Here is a 17,798-nt window from a genome sequence, read left to right as displayed (position 1 = left end):
CGTAAAGAGGTATAGGTTTGCCACACCCTAAACAAGATTCCTTAGATGTCAGCAGGATCAACCATTGTGAACTCTGACATTATGCAAAATGGATAACGCATAAACGTAAGAGAAACGTTCAAAATTTTAACATACATACATAATCGGTGGGAGATGACAGTATTGTCATTTAGGGGACAGAAGTAATATAATATTGTTATTTTTAAAACCTTGTGGTTGGGGCATAATTTTGTTGATTAATAATTACGAACGATTCAGAAATGTACAAGTAAAAATAACATTTACATGATAGACAAACACATTATAAATATAGCATTCCCATTTAAATAATTTCGCTCAAGTATGGTTCTTTAAACGAACATTACATAATTTGTTTTCGGTAACAAAACAGTTGATGTAAGTGTAAAGCACTTTATGTAATCCATCACATACATACATTGACAAACCTGTAGAAGTTTGAGATCGATTGGCCATCTTGGTCACGAGAAAATAGTGAAAACCCGATTGCACAATTTGCATGACATCGATTCAAAAGAAAAATGAATAAAACGCTCACTGAGCGATAAACTACAAACGGGGAATAAGTTTTATTTATTTCCCATTAAAGACAGTGGACACTATTGGTAATTGTCAAAGACCAGTCTTCTCACGTGGTGTATCTCAATATATGCATACAATAACAAACCTGTGAAAATTTGAGCTCAATCGGTCGTCGAGTTTGCGAGATAATTATGAAAGAAAAAACACACTTGTCACATAAAGTTGTGTGCTTTCTGATGCTTGATTTCGATACCTCAAATTCTAAACTTGAGGTCTCGAAATCAAATTCGTCTAAAAATACTTCTTTCTCGAAAACTGCGTCACTTCAGAGGGAGCTGTTTCTCAAAATGTTTTATACCATCAACCTCTCCCCATTACTCGTAATCGAGAAAGTTTTATGATGATAATTATGTTGAGTAATTACCAATAGTGTCCACTGCCTTAAAGCTTAGCTTGTTTGCTTGGGGTATTTTTGCTTTGGATATACCGTTCTATATCAATTAAGCTGGTATCAAAGCTTGGCTGTCTTCCAGTTGCCATTTCACCCAAGACTCTGCCCACCAAAGGCGCCATTTTGAATCCTTTACCTGTAGCAGAGGGAAATCATAATTATTAACAATGAAACAACCGAGATTACAACGTCTCATTAGCATTTTGCAAAAACACACAGAATTCTTTTTTTTAAGATGTAGAGACTCACCAAGTGTTCAGATACTTTCGAGAAAGAATTTGTTAAACAACAGCGGTAGTCGCTGAGAATGATAACTGACAACGACAATGACAGCAATATTGAGCAAGTTCGAGTGTGCACAATGGTTAACTAAAGGTTGACCATTTGCACTCGAACCCAGTCCGGTCGGCCATTGGTTGACTACTATGGTCGACCATTTGGAACCAGCCTCGAGCCCATAGTTTCTTCACTGGTCCCAACAGCATGTTCCGTTCTAAAGTGTTTAAAGCGCAGAGGGGGAAACAGTGACACTACAGCGAAAAGGCGCGGAAAGTTGATCAGACTTCCAAATAACTCGTTCGAACGAGTGCTTCACTGCACATGATTGTGCGTTGCTGGTCAGGTAGTCAACAACGGGTCGGTACTCGAACTTGCTCATTGTATACATTGTGGTTTCGGGTTTATAATAGCAGCATAGTGCTGACAATATTGAGCATGTACCCATGGAACGGTGCTGTAAAGCCTTTATACCACCTGGAAGACTTGAGAGTTTAACACTTGGTATGTTGAGATAAGCCTGTTGCCTGTTGACCTTTATCATGGTGCAGCCATCGTAAATTTCCCACATTGATACTAATTGTAAAACTGAGTCTGGAAGAACAGAATATTCTGGTTCCTATTTGCTATTAAATGATTATTAGCATTCATTATTGTTATTCGAGACGAGGAACATGACTAAGATGGAGGTAGCATGAGAAAGGTCTAATAACGTCACCAGAGGGGTCTTGCGCACTTCTGCCTGGTAAGAAAATACGTAATAACATCTTCATTACTTACCAGACATAGAACAACCTATCGCAATGTTTGGGTGCAATGGATGGCGACCTACAATGAGTTCTTCCTTTGGCGTACACTGAAATCATACAAGTTAAGTAAGATGAGATATGAGTCACATGAAAAAAGTGAACAAACATAAATGTGTTCACTATATTTAAAAAATGAGTTTTAAAGATGGATGATTCCAAAGAGGGCGCTATCACAAGTTTGTGTACAAATCGCCGTATGGGGATAGAATCTCCTGACACACCTGCCTAACTCGTGAACAAATCGTCAACAATACGCATGTAATACAGAAGTTGTTAAACAACCAATAAAGGATGATCTCAAATATATAGATATTACAGTTTTCTAACAGCTGGAGTCCATCCAGGAAACATAAAAAATATAACGAGTCTCTTACCTCACGTTAAAACATGGTAAAAATGGGTTTTCTCCAGAACGCTCCAAGCCAAATTTCTGAAAAACCTGGGGTCAAACAAACCCGTGCGACAAAGGAATCGTTACGTCAGTGGCGGCTATTTGGTGTGGAAATGCCAAAGCTGGAGAACTGTGTTCAAAACCAATAGGGTAAATTCGTCACTGGCGTCCAGGGTCATTATAATAGATAAGCCGTTTTTGACTCTCGGCTGAAAAAGCCGCGCGGCCGGGTGCATTTTTGACTCGAGATATTTATTACTAAATGCAAATTTTGAGAGTAAAATGGTTATTAACCGGTATCTGCGATGTCTATTTAGCCATAACATGGTAATAGTTGACATGTAGAGATCATCCTTTATTGGCTCTTTAAAAAGGTGTTACTACAGCCATATCAAATGCAGATAAGCTTTACAATGTGAATAGCTTGACAGTACTGCATTTTGATGTTCTCCTCTGCACGTCGTGCAAAGACGATTTGCCCGAGTGGCATCATGTCACATAGAGTGACTTCAACGCAAGAAAGAGTACATTTTAACTGTTTAAGATTCATAACTTTCAATAACCTCTATTTCTGTATAAAAAATATATATACTAAGCGCCTTGAGTACCTTGTTGGGATACGTGCGCTATGTAAGACTGGGATTTTATTATATAAGATGTAAGACGACGTTCTTTACCGTATACATGCAGGGTTCGATAACAGACGGATAAGGTTCCAAGCCAGGTAGATGTTTCTTTACAAACTCTTTAATTATTATGATGTCTTGTTGCACTTTTCCTACACTCTTGTCTCTTTCGTCAGGGTCGACTTCGTCCCAAAGGTAGTGAAAATTGACCTGCAGATAATAATATATACAATTGTGACGTCAGAAGCTCAAACAACGCTATATTTAAAGGCAGTGGACACTATTGGTAATTACTTAAAATAATTTTTAGCAAAACAACTTACTCGGTAACAAGCAATGTAGATCTGTTGATAGTATAAGACATTGTGAGAAACGGCTCCCTCTGAAGTAGTGTAGTTTTCGAGAAAGAAGTTATTTTCTACGAATTTGATTTCGAGACCTCAGGAAAAGAGAACTTCGTGTGACAAGGGTATTTTTCTTCCATTATTATCTCACAACTTCGACAACCAACTGAGTTTAAATTTTCACAGGTTTGTTATTTTGTGCATAATATTATGTTATTCTCACACCAAGTGAGAATACTAGTCTCCGACAATTACCAAAAATGTCCAGTGACTTTAAAGGAACACGTTGCCTTGGATCGGTCGAGCTGGTCTTTGAAAAGCGTTTGTAACCGTTTGTTATAAAATGCATATGGTTTAGAAAGATGATTCAAAAGTAGAATACAATGATCCACACAAATTTGCCTCGAAATTGCGTGGTTTTCCATTTACTTTGCGAACTAACACGGTTGGCCATTTATGGGAGTCAAAAATTTGACTCCCATAAATAGCCGACCGTGTTAGTCAAAAAAATAATACGTCAATACGTCGGGGTCGACCAGGGGGTTGAATCGAACGCACCCTATAATGCATTTGACTACACACACTGCAAGTAACCATTGATTAGGCCTGTAAGACTAGTGCACGAGACAGGGTACCAGTCTCATTAGCAAACAGTTGTGCGTGACACGTACCACTGCAGTGTTTGACCATGGCATAAAATGATATGGTTTGACAAAAAGCGATGGCAATGTATTTGAGGGCGAAAAATTTTCGCAAATGATTATTTCAAAAAAAGGAATTCGGCATCAGGGAACCCGACATTTAATAAAACATTCCTGTAGAGATTTTGTATACAGTAGAGTGTTAAAAATCGTTGCCCTTCGTAATATTCTTAGCTAGCATCGCACATCTTGAAAACAATGGAATCCCCCAAGTTTGCTGCTCCCTACTGAATTTGTTTCTATATTGACTTACTTTTACGAGTCCGGGAAATTCCCTACTTGGAAAAAACAGAAATATATCATCGCATCCATCGTCAGCATGACATAGACTGATGGGGACGTTACTGTATAAACCAGGCTCCTTCTCTTTGAAATAACAAACATTCACTCGCCACACCTGTGACAAAATAACACAAACATTAAAGACAATGGACACTATTGGTAATTGTCAAAGACCAGTCTTATCACTTGGTGTATCTTAACATATGCACAAAATAACAAACCTGTGAAAACTTGAGCTCAATTGGTCGTCGAGGTTGCGAGATAAAAATGAATGAAAAAACACCCTGGTCACACGAAGTTATGTGCTTTCAGATGCTTGATTTCGAGACCTCAAATTCTAAATTTGAGGTCTCGAATTAATTTGAGGTCTCTAAATCAAATTTAAGGGAAAATTACATCTTTCTCGAAAAATACGTCACTTTAGAGGGAGCCGTTTCTCACACATGTTTAATACTATCAACCTCCCATTACTCGTTACCAAGTGAGGTTTTACGCTATTAATTATTTTGAGTAATTACCAATAGTGCCCGCTGCCTTTAAAGTTTTGTTTATGCTGTAATTAAGTTGTGGTGCTTGGATGACTTCAACAACGTGTTTGAATAATGTTTTAAATGTTAATTATTTGTATCCATCCTGTAATTGGCGCTTGCGCTGTTTGAATGGTGAATAAAATAAAATAAAATATAAAAAACATTACATTTTTGCGAACAACAATAATTTTAAGATTAATTTTTCAAAGGTAAACGCCATCTTAGAAATAAAGTGAAACGTTTTTGTTCGTCAAAGGTGGACCGCTGTATAACTATGTGTACATTGCAAAAGACGGTGACTATTGACTATTTCCGTGACCAAAAAGTGCCCTCCATAAAAGCAAACTCTTGGTGGCGCGATTTATTGGGTACAGGCTGCACTAACAATTTGAAGGAAAAACAAGGTTTTAATCGTGAGCAAATAAAACACTTGAGTTTATTTCAAGACGCTAAAAGACTTACATATTATTTTGATTTTGTTTGTTTTCATTTTGCATATAGCATTGGTTGATATTGGAGCCTATTTAGTGTGGTACACATGTTAATGGGTTTGGGTACGTTTTGTAACACAAAACACAATGTCCACAGATTACCGTTAAACTTACACGGTAAATCAATGTCACAAAAATAATGTTCGTCTCGTGAGACGAAAACTATTAATTTGTAGCATTATTTTACCAGTAAATTATCTTCGTGAATTGTTTTAATCATTTCACAAAAACTACTGCAGCTAAGCAAGTAATATTTTAAGGGAAGCTTTCTGCCATCATTATCTTTAAACCGTGTCAGTTTAATGCAAGTCTATGAACACTGTGTTTTGTGTTGCAAAAAGTACACAAACCCTTAAAAAGAGTGGAAGATTATAATAACCTTATTCACAGCAAAGCACGGTTACCTTAAGTGGTAGATCAATACCTAGCGGTTGAAGTAGCTTAGAAGCCCATGGCCCAGGAGTAAGGATGATGCCCTTTGACCTGAAACGATGACCTCTGTTAGTGTGGACAGTTACAATCGGACCCGGTTCAATCTTTAACACTTTCTCATCGTCAAGGAGGGTGCCACCATTCTTAACGAATTCATTCTGAAACACATAACAAAATCAGTGTTCAAGTCACTGGAAACGATTGGTAAAAATTACTCAAAATAATTGTTAGCATACGTTTTTGGTAACGAGCAATGGAGAGCTGTTGTGAGAAACGGCTCCCTCTGAGTCTGAAGTAATGTTAGTTTTGAAAAAGAGGTACCTTTTCACTCAAAATACTAAAAGAACACACCTAAGGCCTTTTAAAGGCAGTGGACACAATTGGTAATCACTCAAAATAATTATTGGCATAAAACCTTACAGGTGGCGAGTATTAAATGGGGAGAGGTTGATTATATTAAACACTGTGAGAAACGGCTCCCTCTGAAGTGCCATAGTTTCCGAGGAGAGTAATTTCCACGAATTTGATTTCGAGACCTCAGATTTAGAACTTGAAGTCTCGAAGTCAACCATCTAAACGCACACAACTTTGTGTGACAAGTGTATTTTTTCTTTCATTATTATCTCGCAAATCGACGACCAATTGAGCTCAAATTTTCACAGGTTTGTTATTTTATGCATAATATGTTGATATACACCAAGTGAGAAGACTAGTCTTTGACAATTACCAATAGTGTCTCCCAGTGTCTTTAATAGCCATTTGATAGCATACAAATTAATTGTACAACTGTCTCCTTTTTTTTTTTTTTCATTGTTTGTTTGCAACCACAATGACTATTGAGTCCATATTGTCAAAGAGTTGTTATTGTATACGCGGTGGGATACACCAGGTGATAATACTGGTCTTGACAATTACCAAAGGTCCCTCATACCTTTGCACATTGTAATTTCCCAATCTGTCACCACATCGTTCGTCCAACAAAACAATGGCTACCTTTGAATGGTTTCTACAAAATGATATAGTTTAATCTCCCATTATCGTTTATAGCTTTATGTCATTTTTTTTTCTCTCAACAGAAAAAACCGACAAGACAACTCCAAAAACACAAGATAGGGAAACATGGACAAAAGACAAACACAAAGACAGAACAATTAATTATTATTAAGGGAATCAGTGTGGTGAAGAGGTTTTCAACTCGTGGATTAACCCCAACGAGGCCTGGTTCTTGATAATTTTACCGAGACGAAGTCAAGGTAAATTATAGATTCTCATTCACAAATTCACATTCGGTCAAAAACATCATCACTTTTTGGTCAAAAAGTTAAATAAATGCAAAAAATGTAATTGTTAAATGATTTCTTTCAACACAACACCCCTCCAGCTATGAAATGGTAAAGCCCTCCGCCACCCTCGGGTAAACAACTCCTTATAAGGGAATGCTGTGGGCGTCGCGCGTATCGCGTGATGTTGCGCAACTGTCTTGGCCGTTGCTCTCGACCAATAGGAATGAAAAAAACTGTCTTATAGGTGCAATAGGTGCAAGCAGGCGTGTCACGCCCATGTTTCAACACTTTTTACCGGTCATAAACAAAGGTTTATACACACCCACGTGACGCGCTCTCCACCAATAGGAATAGCGAAACTGTCTGAGGTATTTATGAATAATATATACAGTTTGGGTGGTCTTCCCATCTCTCTCAATACACTAGATTTCAAGTTACAAATGAATTATAAATCATAACCTCCATATCATATCAAACAAAGAAAACATGTTAGTTTACACTATACCTGTAAGCATTGCACAGCTTTGTGTGCGTCGATGATAAGAATACTGTATGTAAAAACAGAACAACCGGGGAACTCAAGCATCGGATACCTTTCCTCAAATTGAGACGCTTCTAAGTCTTCACAAGCAATGCCCGATTTCCTGGCGATCTTTAATTTATCCAAGAAAACTTTGTTCCTAGATGGAGTTACTATTGCACTCGGTGTTTTGCTGAGGGGACAATGCAAATGAAAAATTGGTTTGAAAAGGTTAATAACGAACTCTATGGGAGTTGAGGCGTTGAGGCATTGCATGGTGAGGTGCATGTACATGGTTTGCGGTAACACCATGTGCTATAAAACATAGGCCCTTTTCTAATCCACGGCTTCGACTTTGGATTTGCCATCAGGCTCCTTTCTCTCATCTTAAACCCTGAGCACTTACGCAAAACACACACAAAATGTCAAAACAACCGCGGGGCCAGGCTACAATCCCGGCCAAAATGCTTTGGGCCACCCGTTCCTTACGTTACAAAAACTATTCCCTGTCCACTTCCCCCTGACAATAACATTCCCCCTCCCCCGCTCAATGTTGACTGGAATGCAGAAACCGTGCACCAATGAGAACCAAGTTAAAAAGGGGCACGGGGGCCCAACGAGATATGGCCGGGATTGTATAGCTTGAGCCGCCGGCTCGGAGCCGAAGTCGTGGTTTCGAAAAGGGCCATTCAAATTGAACTGCCTCTCCTTCCTCTATGCTCTAGCTACCGGGTGTTCTCGGTTGGTCTGGATACCGTCGATTTCACAAAACTCTTCCTAACTTAAGACTAATCTTAGGACTTAGGACGAGTCCCAACCATGCACTGTTTAGCATGCAGACCTTAAGACTAATCCTAAGTTAGGACGAGTTACTCGTCCTAACTCGAGATAAGACGAGTCCTAACTCTTTGTGAAATCGACTCCAGCTGGTAAGACACTGCTATATAGAATTACAAAGGTCATGGGTTTTATTGTTTAAAATAACAATAATGTAGGTAGTTAATAACATTCATTTCCAAAGAGTTGCCCTGGGCGCTGGACACCTTTGGTAATAGACAATACCAGTATTCTCACTTGGTGTATCCCCACATATGCATCAAATAACACACCTGTGAACATTTGGGCCCAATATTGGTCATCGAAGTTGCAAGAATGAAAGAAAAACACACTTGTTGCACAGTGCTTTCAGACGCATAATATAAAAAGGCTTCAGCTCAGGTCTGTTACTAATTATTTAAGTGAGAAACTACCTCTTTCTCGAAAACTATGTTACTTCAGAGGGAGCCATTTCGTACAATATTTTTATACTATCAACAGCTCTCCACTGCTTTTTCTATTTATTATTTTGAGTAATTACCAATTAGTGTCCAGTGCCTTAAAGGCAGTGGACACTATTGGTAATTACTCAAAATAATTATTGGCATAAAACCTTACTTGGTAACGAGTAATGGGGAGAGGTTGGTGGTATACAACATTGTGAGAAACAGCTCCCTCTGAAGTGACCTACCTTTGGAGAAAGGAGTAATTTCCCACGAATTTGATTTCGAGACCTCAAATTTAGAACTTGAGGTCTCGAAATCAACCATCTAAACGCACACAACTTCGTGTGACAAGGGTGTTTTTTCTTTCATAGTTATCTTGCAACTCCGACGACCGATCGAGCTCAAATTTTCACATGTTTGTTATTTTATGCATATGTTGAGATACACCAAGTGAGAAGACTGATCTTTGACAATTACCAGTAGTGTACACTGTCTTTAAATAAAATAATACCGTTTGTTGTTTTAGGTACTATTAATTGCATGGTGGGGTACCAATGTGTGAAGTTTGCTGTAACACAATGTTATCTACTGTACTTTGCCGTTAAAACAATTTGTTTAAAAACCTACTGGGTCAAAACAGTAGAGGCTTCTTTCTCCAGTTGATACCACATTTGGTGTTGTTCTGGCATAGTAGTCTGGTGCCGGTAGTCTGAATAGGGATAGCGTAGGATGCGAACAGCTCCGTGTGAACTACCTCGGCTGTGAGGTAACGAGTACTGTACATAAAATAAATCAAATGAAACACTTCGTTAATTAAAGGCATTGGACACTATTGGTAATTACTCAAAATATTTGTCAGCAGAAAACCTTACTTGGTAACGAGTAATGGGGAGAACTTGATAGTATAAAACATTGTGAGAAATGGCTCCCTCTGAAGTAATGTAGTATTCGAGAAAGAAGTAATTTTCCACGAATTGATTTCGAGACCTCAAGTTTAGAATTTGAGGTTTCGAAATCAAGCATCTGAAAGCACACAACTTCGTGTGACAAAGAGGGTGTTTTTTCTTTCATAATTATCTCGCAACTCCGATGACCAATCGAGCTCAAATTTTCACAGGTTTGTTATTTTATGTTGAGATACACCACGTGAGAAGACTGGTCTTTGATAATTAATAATAGTGTCCATTGCCTTTAACGCCGTATACATTACAGGTACCAGAAACACTATTCTGGTGCCATCTACAAACACAAATTAAAGAGAAAACGAATCGTACTTTTTGGAAAAAGAGGTAAATTCTCACTCAAAACAAAGACTGCAGACCTGAAGCAGTTATTTGGATACTGGTTTTTGACAATATTAGTAATTACCAAATGTGTCATCTTCAACAGAAAGCAAAAATAATGTTCTTTTTATCAATAGGCCTAATTCATGTGTTTTGTTTGCACGTCCTTGCTATGATCAATATTATTCATTGATTACAATGGTCATTATTTGCACAGCAATTTGTCAATGCTTGCTGAAATGGTGTACAGTGCACATTTCACGTAAGCTTAATTTCACGTTTTAGCCCCCAGCTCCAGATATCTTGTGGCCTTCGAGCTCTCTAATCTTTGGCGGAGTCTCTTGTTAGTTCTGTATAGGCCAGCCTTCGCTTCCACATCACTGAGTTCCAACGTTGTAGCTCTATTATTGTGTTTTCCACTAAAAATGTTCGGGCAGCAAATTGGCGTTAAAGGGAAGGTACACGTTTGGTTATTACTCAAAACAAATATTAACTTAAAAACTGACGGGCAATTGGTAACGAGCATTGGAGAGCTGTTGATAGTATAACACATTATGGGAAACGATTCCCTATGAAGTAACGTAGTTTTTGAGAAAGAGGTAATTTCTCACTCAAATAATAAAATACTTCTAGCAAGAAGTATTTTTCCTATCTGAAAGCACACAAATTCGTCCAACAAGGGTGTTTTTACTTTCATCATTTTCTCACAACTTCGATGACCAATTGAGCCCAAGTTTTCACAGGCTTGTTATTTTATGGTTATGATGGGATACACCAAGTGAGAAGATTGGTCTTTGACAATTACCAAACGATATGTACCTTCCCTTTAACGGAATCTTCTCCTGCCCTGTGACCAGAGGAGGGATGTTCTAATAAAGAATTATGATTCACAAGACAACTATATATACACTGCAAAAACTGGGGTTTTAAATTGATTCTCTTTTGGTATCTATAATTGTGTGACAACACCGACACGATGTTAATTCACGAACGACGGGGATTATTAAAGGCAGTGGACACTATTGGTAATTACTCAAAATATTTTTCAGCATAAAACCTCACTCGGTAACGAGTTATGGGGAGAGTTTGAAAGTATAAAACATTGTGACAAACGGCTCCCTCTGAAGTGACGTAGTTTTTGAGAAAGAAGTAATTTTCCACGAATTTTTATTTCGAGACCTCAGATTTAGAACTTGAGGTCTAAGTCTCGAAATCAAGCATATGAAAGCACACAACTTCGTATGACAAGGGTGTTTTTTACTTTCATATTTATCTCGCAACTCCGACGACCAATCGAGCTCAAATGTTCACAGATTTCTTATTTTATGCATAATTATGTTTAGATACACCAAGTCTGGACTTTGTCAATTACCAATAGTGTCTAGTGTCTTTAACATCGTGTTGGTGTTGTCACATTATAGATGCAAGGAAGAATCAATTTAACACCCACGTTTTTGCAGTGTATTAAAGGCAGTGGACGCTATTGGTAATTGTCAAAGACTAGCCTTCACAGTGGGTGTATCTCAACATATGCATAAAATAACAAACATGTGAAAATTTGAGCTCAATCGGTCATCGAAGTTGCGAGATAATAATGAAAGAAAAATAACCCTTGTCACACGAAGTTGTGTGTGTTTAGATGGTTGATTTCGAGACCTCAAGTTCTAAACTTGGAGGTTACGAAATCAAATTCGTGGAAAATTATTTCTTTCTTGAAAACTATGGCACTTCAGAGGGAACCGTTTCTCACAATGTTTTATACCATCAACCTCTCCCAATTACTCGTCACCAAGAAAGGTTTTATGGCAATAATTATTTTGAGTAATTACCAAAAGTGTCCACTGCCTTTAGTAACGCCCCCCCCCCTTCTCTCGCCACAAACACAGGCAGTTAAATGGAGCAAAGAGCAAGTATGGATGGAGCATTCTGATTGTTATTATATAGTTGGGCCACGTCACTTTTTTGTACATTCCTGTAACATCACAGATCTTAGCTAATAATGTTTGTTTTCTAATAATTGTTTGTATTGTATTGTATTAAATACTTTCAGTATCGTAGCATGCAATAATTCAATAAAGATCAGCCACAATTTTGTTATGGCAGTGATTTTGCATTTGGATGTTTTGCTTATAAAACAAGGGATTCCTAAAAAAACGAACATGCATGCATGAAAACCGCAAACATAGTGTGAGACTTACCTGATCCAAAAGGAGGACTTTGTAACCATCTTTCGCAAGTTGGTAAGCAGAACTTGAACCCAAAACACCGGCACCCACAATGATACAGTCATATTCCATCTTCGTTGCTATAAATGAGAGTTGCGAGTCCGGCTCCTAAATAAAAAGCTCCGTACGTTTGTGTGTAATGAGATATACTATACAAAGTTGTCAATGCCGTTGTGTTGAGAATTAATCATCATAGTCTACAAAAGAACATAAGTCCAATGTAGGCCTATCGGTTATTTAGTGATATATTTCCACTTATCGCACTAGTGACTGAGTGCCCTTGGGAGCCAAAGTCCTTCAAGAATAATCTATAGTATTATAAACCATGGAGGTATTTTCGACCTCCAAGATGTAACCATGTCCTTATCTCTGTGATCTAAACGGCCTCGTCGTCCGATGGTTCTACACTTAACACTTTCCGAGTGATTCGTCACAGATGAAAAGATGTCACCCCCCCCCCCCCCCCATGCACACCAATACAGTTGTCTGTGCTGGAACAGGGTCACACAAAGAGTTTTATACTGCGTCAATAATAGAGCATGGAGGTCAATGTAGGTAGAAAAACCTCCATGAATAGAGCAAATTGCTCCAGGATTACGGCGGGTTTAGGCCTATATGATCGCATTGGACAGCTCTAGCCCTATTTGTGCAGAACTTCGATTTATTTTCAGAAATAATTTCATCCAAGGATATTGTTAGTTGTGAACTCATTGAAAGTGTATAGAAGGGACACTGTGAATATAAATGAACGGATTTTCAACTTCTCAAATCAGATAAAAGTAAAAAATAAAGAAAGTTTTCGTAAAATTTGTGTTCGCATTGTAAAGGAGCTTTTTACCCAGGACGTCAGTGCAGTGTCACTGACTAACGTCCTTCTCCAGGGCAAGAAACACACATGACTTTCAAAGCAAACTGATAACAAAATAACTTGTTCAACCCACAGAATTCTGTGGGGTTTTTTTCACAAAAAATAAAACAGTTTTCTCAAAGTTATTCATGTGCATAGGCCCGATAGCCTATTAAACCCATTCAACCACAACATTAAAAAACTTGATTTAGATCGGGGGTTTCCCACAATCGTCCCCGCCATAGTCAGACTGACAACTTATTTCCGGGCATTTTTTCATCAAAAGCAGGTATTATTTAAGTTACTCATGCATAGCCTTTTAACCCATTCAACCACCACAAAGTTTTTATAATCAATTTGGGTTTTTCCATAAATTATTCGTCACATAGTCTGAGTGAGCTAGTAACAGCTATAGGGTGTGCCACTAGTCAAACAGATTGTTGAGTGAATTTCTTCTTCCAACGTTCAACCTTTTGATTTGACGCTGTGTTTCAAGCAACTGTCTTATAGTTTCTTCGACCTAACGTAAGTTGATTATTACAGTACATTAATGTGAAAGGAAACCAGATTAGGAGATATTTAAAGAAATATTGCATTCGTTCTGAGGGACACATCCAATGATGGTCAGTAGGCCTACTCTTTACTCATCGGCAACTTCGTTCAATAATGGTAGGGTACAGCTCGACAGTCCGAAGGGTCGAAGGTCAGAAGCTTCGGTAGTCCGAAGGTTTTTGTCCGAAGGTTCGGTAGTCCGAAGGTGTTTGTCCGAAGGTTCGTTAGTCCGAAGGTCCATACGTTCAAATACGTATTTACATGCTAAAATAATTTCCGTCTCATGATCACTGAGACGAAAATTATTTTCATGACATTGTTATATTCCCCTTTCTCAAAAACTACAGCACCTCAGCAAGTAATATTGTCAGGGAAGCTTTCTACATCTTTAAACTGTGTAAGTTAAGTGTAAATCTGTAGACTTTGTGTTTTTTGTCCTACAACAAGTACATAGGGGGGGGGGGTAATAATGTGGAATGGCTTTGAGACGCCACCCTTCGGGTATATAGTACTATATAAAAACCGACTTTTATTATTACTATTATTAATAGGCCTTTATGCCCTAGACCACTTAGATTTTTGATATATATTTGTTTTTCATTAAATCTTCAGGTGAAACTCAAGCTCTTTCACTAATCAAAGATGGCTGAGCGAGTAACAGCAAAGTCAGTCTTAAGAAAGATCAGTCAGAGACATCTTGAATGTCAAATTTGCAATGACCGCTTCGTGGAGCCCAAGATGCTGGAGTGTTCTCATTCATATTGCCTGAAATGCCTTCAACAACTTGCACAGACTAACCCAACTAGTCAAACACTGGTATGCCCAGTGTGTCGTAGTGAAACATTACTGGTTGAAAAAGGAGTTTTTGAGTTACGTAATGATTTCAAATCGACTCTTATGTTAGATGAAATAGAACAGCATGAAACAGAGCTACGCAACCAACAAGAAAATCAACCACCTAATCAGGAGTATGTTTCTAAATGTAGCAAGCATACTGACAAGGATGTTATCATGTACTGTGACTTATGCAAACAGTTGATATGTACAACTTGCATTGCAAAGGACCACAGCATGCACCCTGCAACTGAACTAAGTGAGGTTTTAGACAACTGCATGAAGAAAGCCAATGAAATCCTTGCAGAAGTAGGACAACATTACAACAATTTTAAGATTGCCATGAAAGACATAGACTTGTTTCACAAGACGTTGGATTCTATGTTTGCTGCAACCAAAGCAAAGATCTCCAAGAAGGCAGATGATGAGATTGCCAAGGAGGTTGCAAGGATCAGAGAGGAAGAGAACAAACTCATGTTGGAGTTAGTCCAGACGTTTAAAGACAAAGCCACAAAGGGAGAAACTGCAAAAGCCACAAATGACAAAGAAATGACAAAAGCACAGAATATGAAAGTTGTAGTTACGCAACTCATGGACAAAGCGAACTTTTCTGAGAATCTACTTCTCATAGAGAATATGTTACAAGACCTCAAAGAATACACGAAGACACAACCTAAACAAGTGGCTCAGGAACAGGCTTACATTGACTTCGAAGATGATCAGGAATCATTCGGGAGACTGAGAATCAACGCAAAGCAGAAGCCAGAAGGAGCAGCTTCTGCTGAAGCTAGAATGCCTATATGCAAACCCAAGACAAAACTGACACAAAAACTATGGACTCTAAAAGCAGAAATAATAACATACAGGCCTAAGAGCAGTAAAAAACAACAAACCTTCCGTGCATTAAGTGTTGCTTCCTACTCAAATAGCGACATTGTCTGTGACATCAAGAGCAACACCTTGATCAAAATATCAGCAGACAGCATTGGCAAATCAAAGGTCATCCCAAAAGAGCTGTCTATTAAAGGTCTCACTGATCCAATCAGAGTGGCTGTGAACAAGAATGATGAGCTCATCGTTGTAGATGACACTGCAGTTAAGATCTTCAATAGAAAATATAAGCGTCTCCATCAGTTCGCGCTGTTAGTTGGACAGCCATTCGACCTACCACCATCTATAGCTGTGGATGACAACAATCTGATAGCAGTGGGGTATCACCAGATACAGATCGATCTACACAGACAAGATGGATCTTTCTTTAGAACACTGCTTGCTCCAGGGATTGGTCAATACTTGACTATCCACGAGCAGCATCTTATCTACATCAAGACACGTGCCAAGAAGAAGTTAATATCAACGACCTACGATGGTAGCGTTGTATTCTCGATAGATTTAAATCAGTCTTGGTGGTATCGTGGGTTGTGCTGTGACAAGGATGGCAGCATCTATGTTGCTGTGTGGGATCGCGCATCACCATCAGGTGACATCCATCATTACAGTCCTGATGGCGAATACATTGGATGCATTATTAAGGGCACCCCTTATCCACATGGTATAACATTCACACCAGCTGGTGATCTGGTTGTGGCTACACAAGAATCAGTTCAAATCTACTGTCATGACTAAAGACAGTCATGATCCCTGAATGGCTCACACAAAATGGCACAACTTTGGAGATGGGGGTGGTTCTTGAAAGACAGTTGATAAACTCATTGCCATTATCGTGAGTTACTAAGAGGACTGGATCTCTAAAAAGGTCACAACTGAAAGTTCAACCTTTACCAGAACCCTGTGGTTTCTCTAGCTGTGAATCATTTAGGTGTCTTTACGAGAGTCACCTTTGGACATCCAGACAAACTGAAGGAACAGCAAGCGAAGCAGCAGGGATTGGTGGACCTGGGAGTGCTGGACCTTAACCCTGACCCTTCAGAGGTCCCTCAGTGGGTTGAGGATGGTGCTCAACGTTGACGGGAGAGACCACACCCTTACAGCATGCTGCCTCAGATATCACAAAATGTCGCATACAGACGGATGGGCACGGTCGGGCAATGCTGCAGGCACGAGCTACCTGCAAGCTAGCCTGAACATCTGATGTCACAGAGGCTCATGAATTACGCCAGAGACTGCAGAGAGTGGCCTCTTATATAGGTCAATCCCCGCCCATCTTCACCTTTCACCCACATTCATATGCAGACGACCGCAAGTGCAGCTGCCAAACGTCACCTCGGACCAATCAAAACAGAATACCTACGTCACTGCATGTTTGTCCAATGAAATTAGTGTATCCAATGAAATCGCTGGTTCTAAAAAGCAAGTACCTGTGGTAATCCTTGAGCAGAGGACCAGTCTACCTGCAAGCCGTCTGGTGCTGTCTGAACCGACTCATGGGTTCGCTCGTCCTCAACGCCTTGCCTTAACCAAAGTAGCTGAGATGAGCAAACTTATCAAGCACGCTCATTAGTCTATCCAGAAAATGCTCAGTCCCATCATGCATCACACTCATATTTCTATGCACTGCATGCATGACGTACTTCCTGAACAAGCTGATTAGCCCATCCCAGCGGTCCTGGAGACCTGGCCGCTGGGGACGAGCGAAACTCTGGGATGAAGCTGAGGGGAAGATAGAGACTGAGCTATGTCGGTGTCCTGTGGAGAGATGCTAGTGGCAGAGACCACAGCAGGGTTGGCTGACTGCATAAAGGACAAGAAGGGTATATAGAGACGCCGCCAGGTCCGCCTGCGGGCGACATGATAGGGATTGAACACAACCAAATGAAGAGAACTCAGACACTTTCTTCTATTTCACTTGCAAGAACTCAGTATCAAACACCTACTGTAACACCTATTTTAATCAAATTGAACTCAGAAAACAGTATCAAGTTTATTGGCATGGGAGGTAGTTTAAATCATTGCTATGGCTAGCTGGAATAGCATTCATTTTTACTGGAGTTCCAAATAAGGATTTGAAGCAAGAATTTTGAAGCGTGAATGTTGTCTTCAAAATGTAAATACTTCTCTTGTTCAATTTAACAATTATATCGCAATACATGGGCAGTAGTGTAAATTGAAGGCTACTAAAATTGTGGTGCAGAAAGACAGATTGACTAGAGGAGGATTTG

At 39.1% G+C, this 17,798-nt stretch overlaps 2 protein-coding genes across 2 annotated transcripts; one reads left to right on the top strand and one right to left on the bottom strand.

Moving 5' to 3' along the window:
- Positions 1-919: 919 nt before the first annotated feature.
- Positions 920-12,816, bottom strand: LOC117290968 (peroxisomal sarcosine oxidase-like). The gene is made up of 8 exons (XM_033772556.1): positions 12,420-12,816; positions 9,566-9,714; positions 7,662-7,869; positions 5,846-6,031; positions 4,392-4,535; positions 3,145-3,303; positions 2,048-2,123; positions 920-1,127 (listed from the first exon to the last, which is right to left on the bottom strand). The coding sequence occupies exons 1-8, from the start codon at positions 12,516-12,518 to the stop codon at positions 982-984; spliced, it is 1,167 nt and encodes a 388-aa protein (XP_033628447.1). The 5' UTR covers positions 12,519-12,816; the 3' UTR covers positions 920-981.
- Positions 12,817-14,583: 1,767 nt separating this feature from the next.
- Positions 14,584-16,305, top strand: LOC117290468 (tripartite motif-containing protein 59-like). The gene has a single exon (XM_033771884.1). The coding sequence runs from the start codon at positions 14,584-14,586 to the stop codon at positions 16,303-16,305; it is 1,722 nt and encodes a 573-aa protein (XP_033627775.1).
- The last annotated feature ends 1,493 nt before the right edge of the window (positions 16,306-17,798 follow it).

Source organism: Asterias rubens, chromosome 5 (genome assembly GCF_902459465.1).
Source record: "Asterias rubens chromosome 5, eAstRub1.3, whole genome shotgun sequence".
Taxonomy (NCBI): domain Eukaryota; kingdom Metazoa; phylum Echinodermata; class Asteroidea; order Forcipulatida; family Asteriidae; genus Asterias; species Asterias rubens.
The sequence above is the reverse complement of the archived record's forward strand: the minus strand, read 5'-3'. Positions and strand labels throughout refer to the sequence as shown.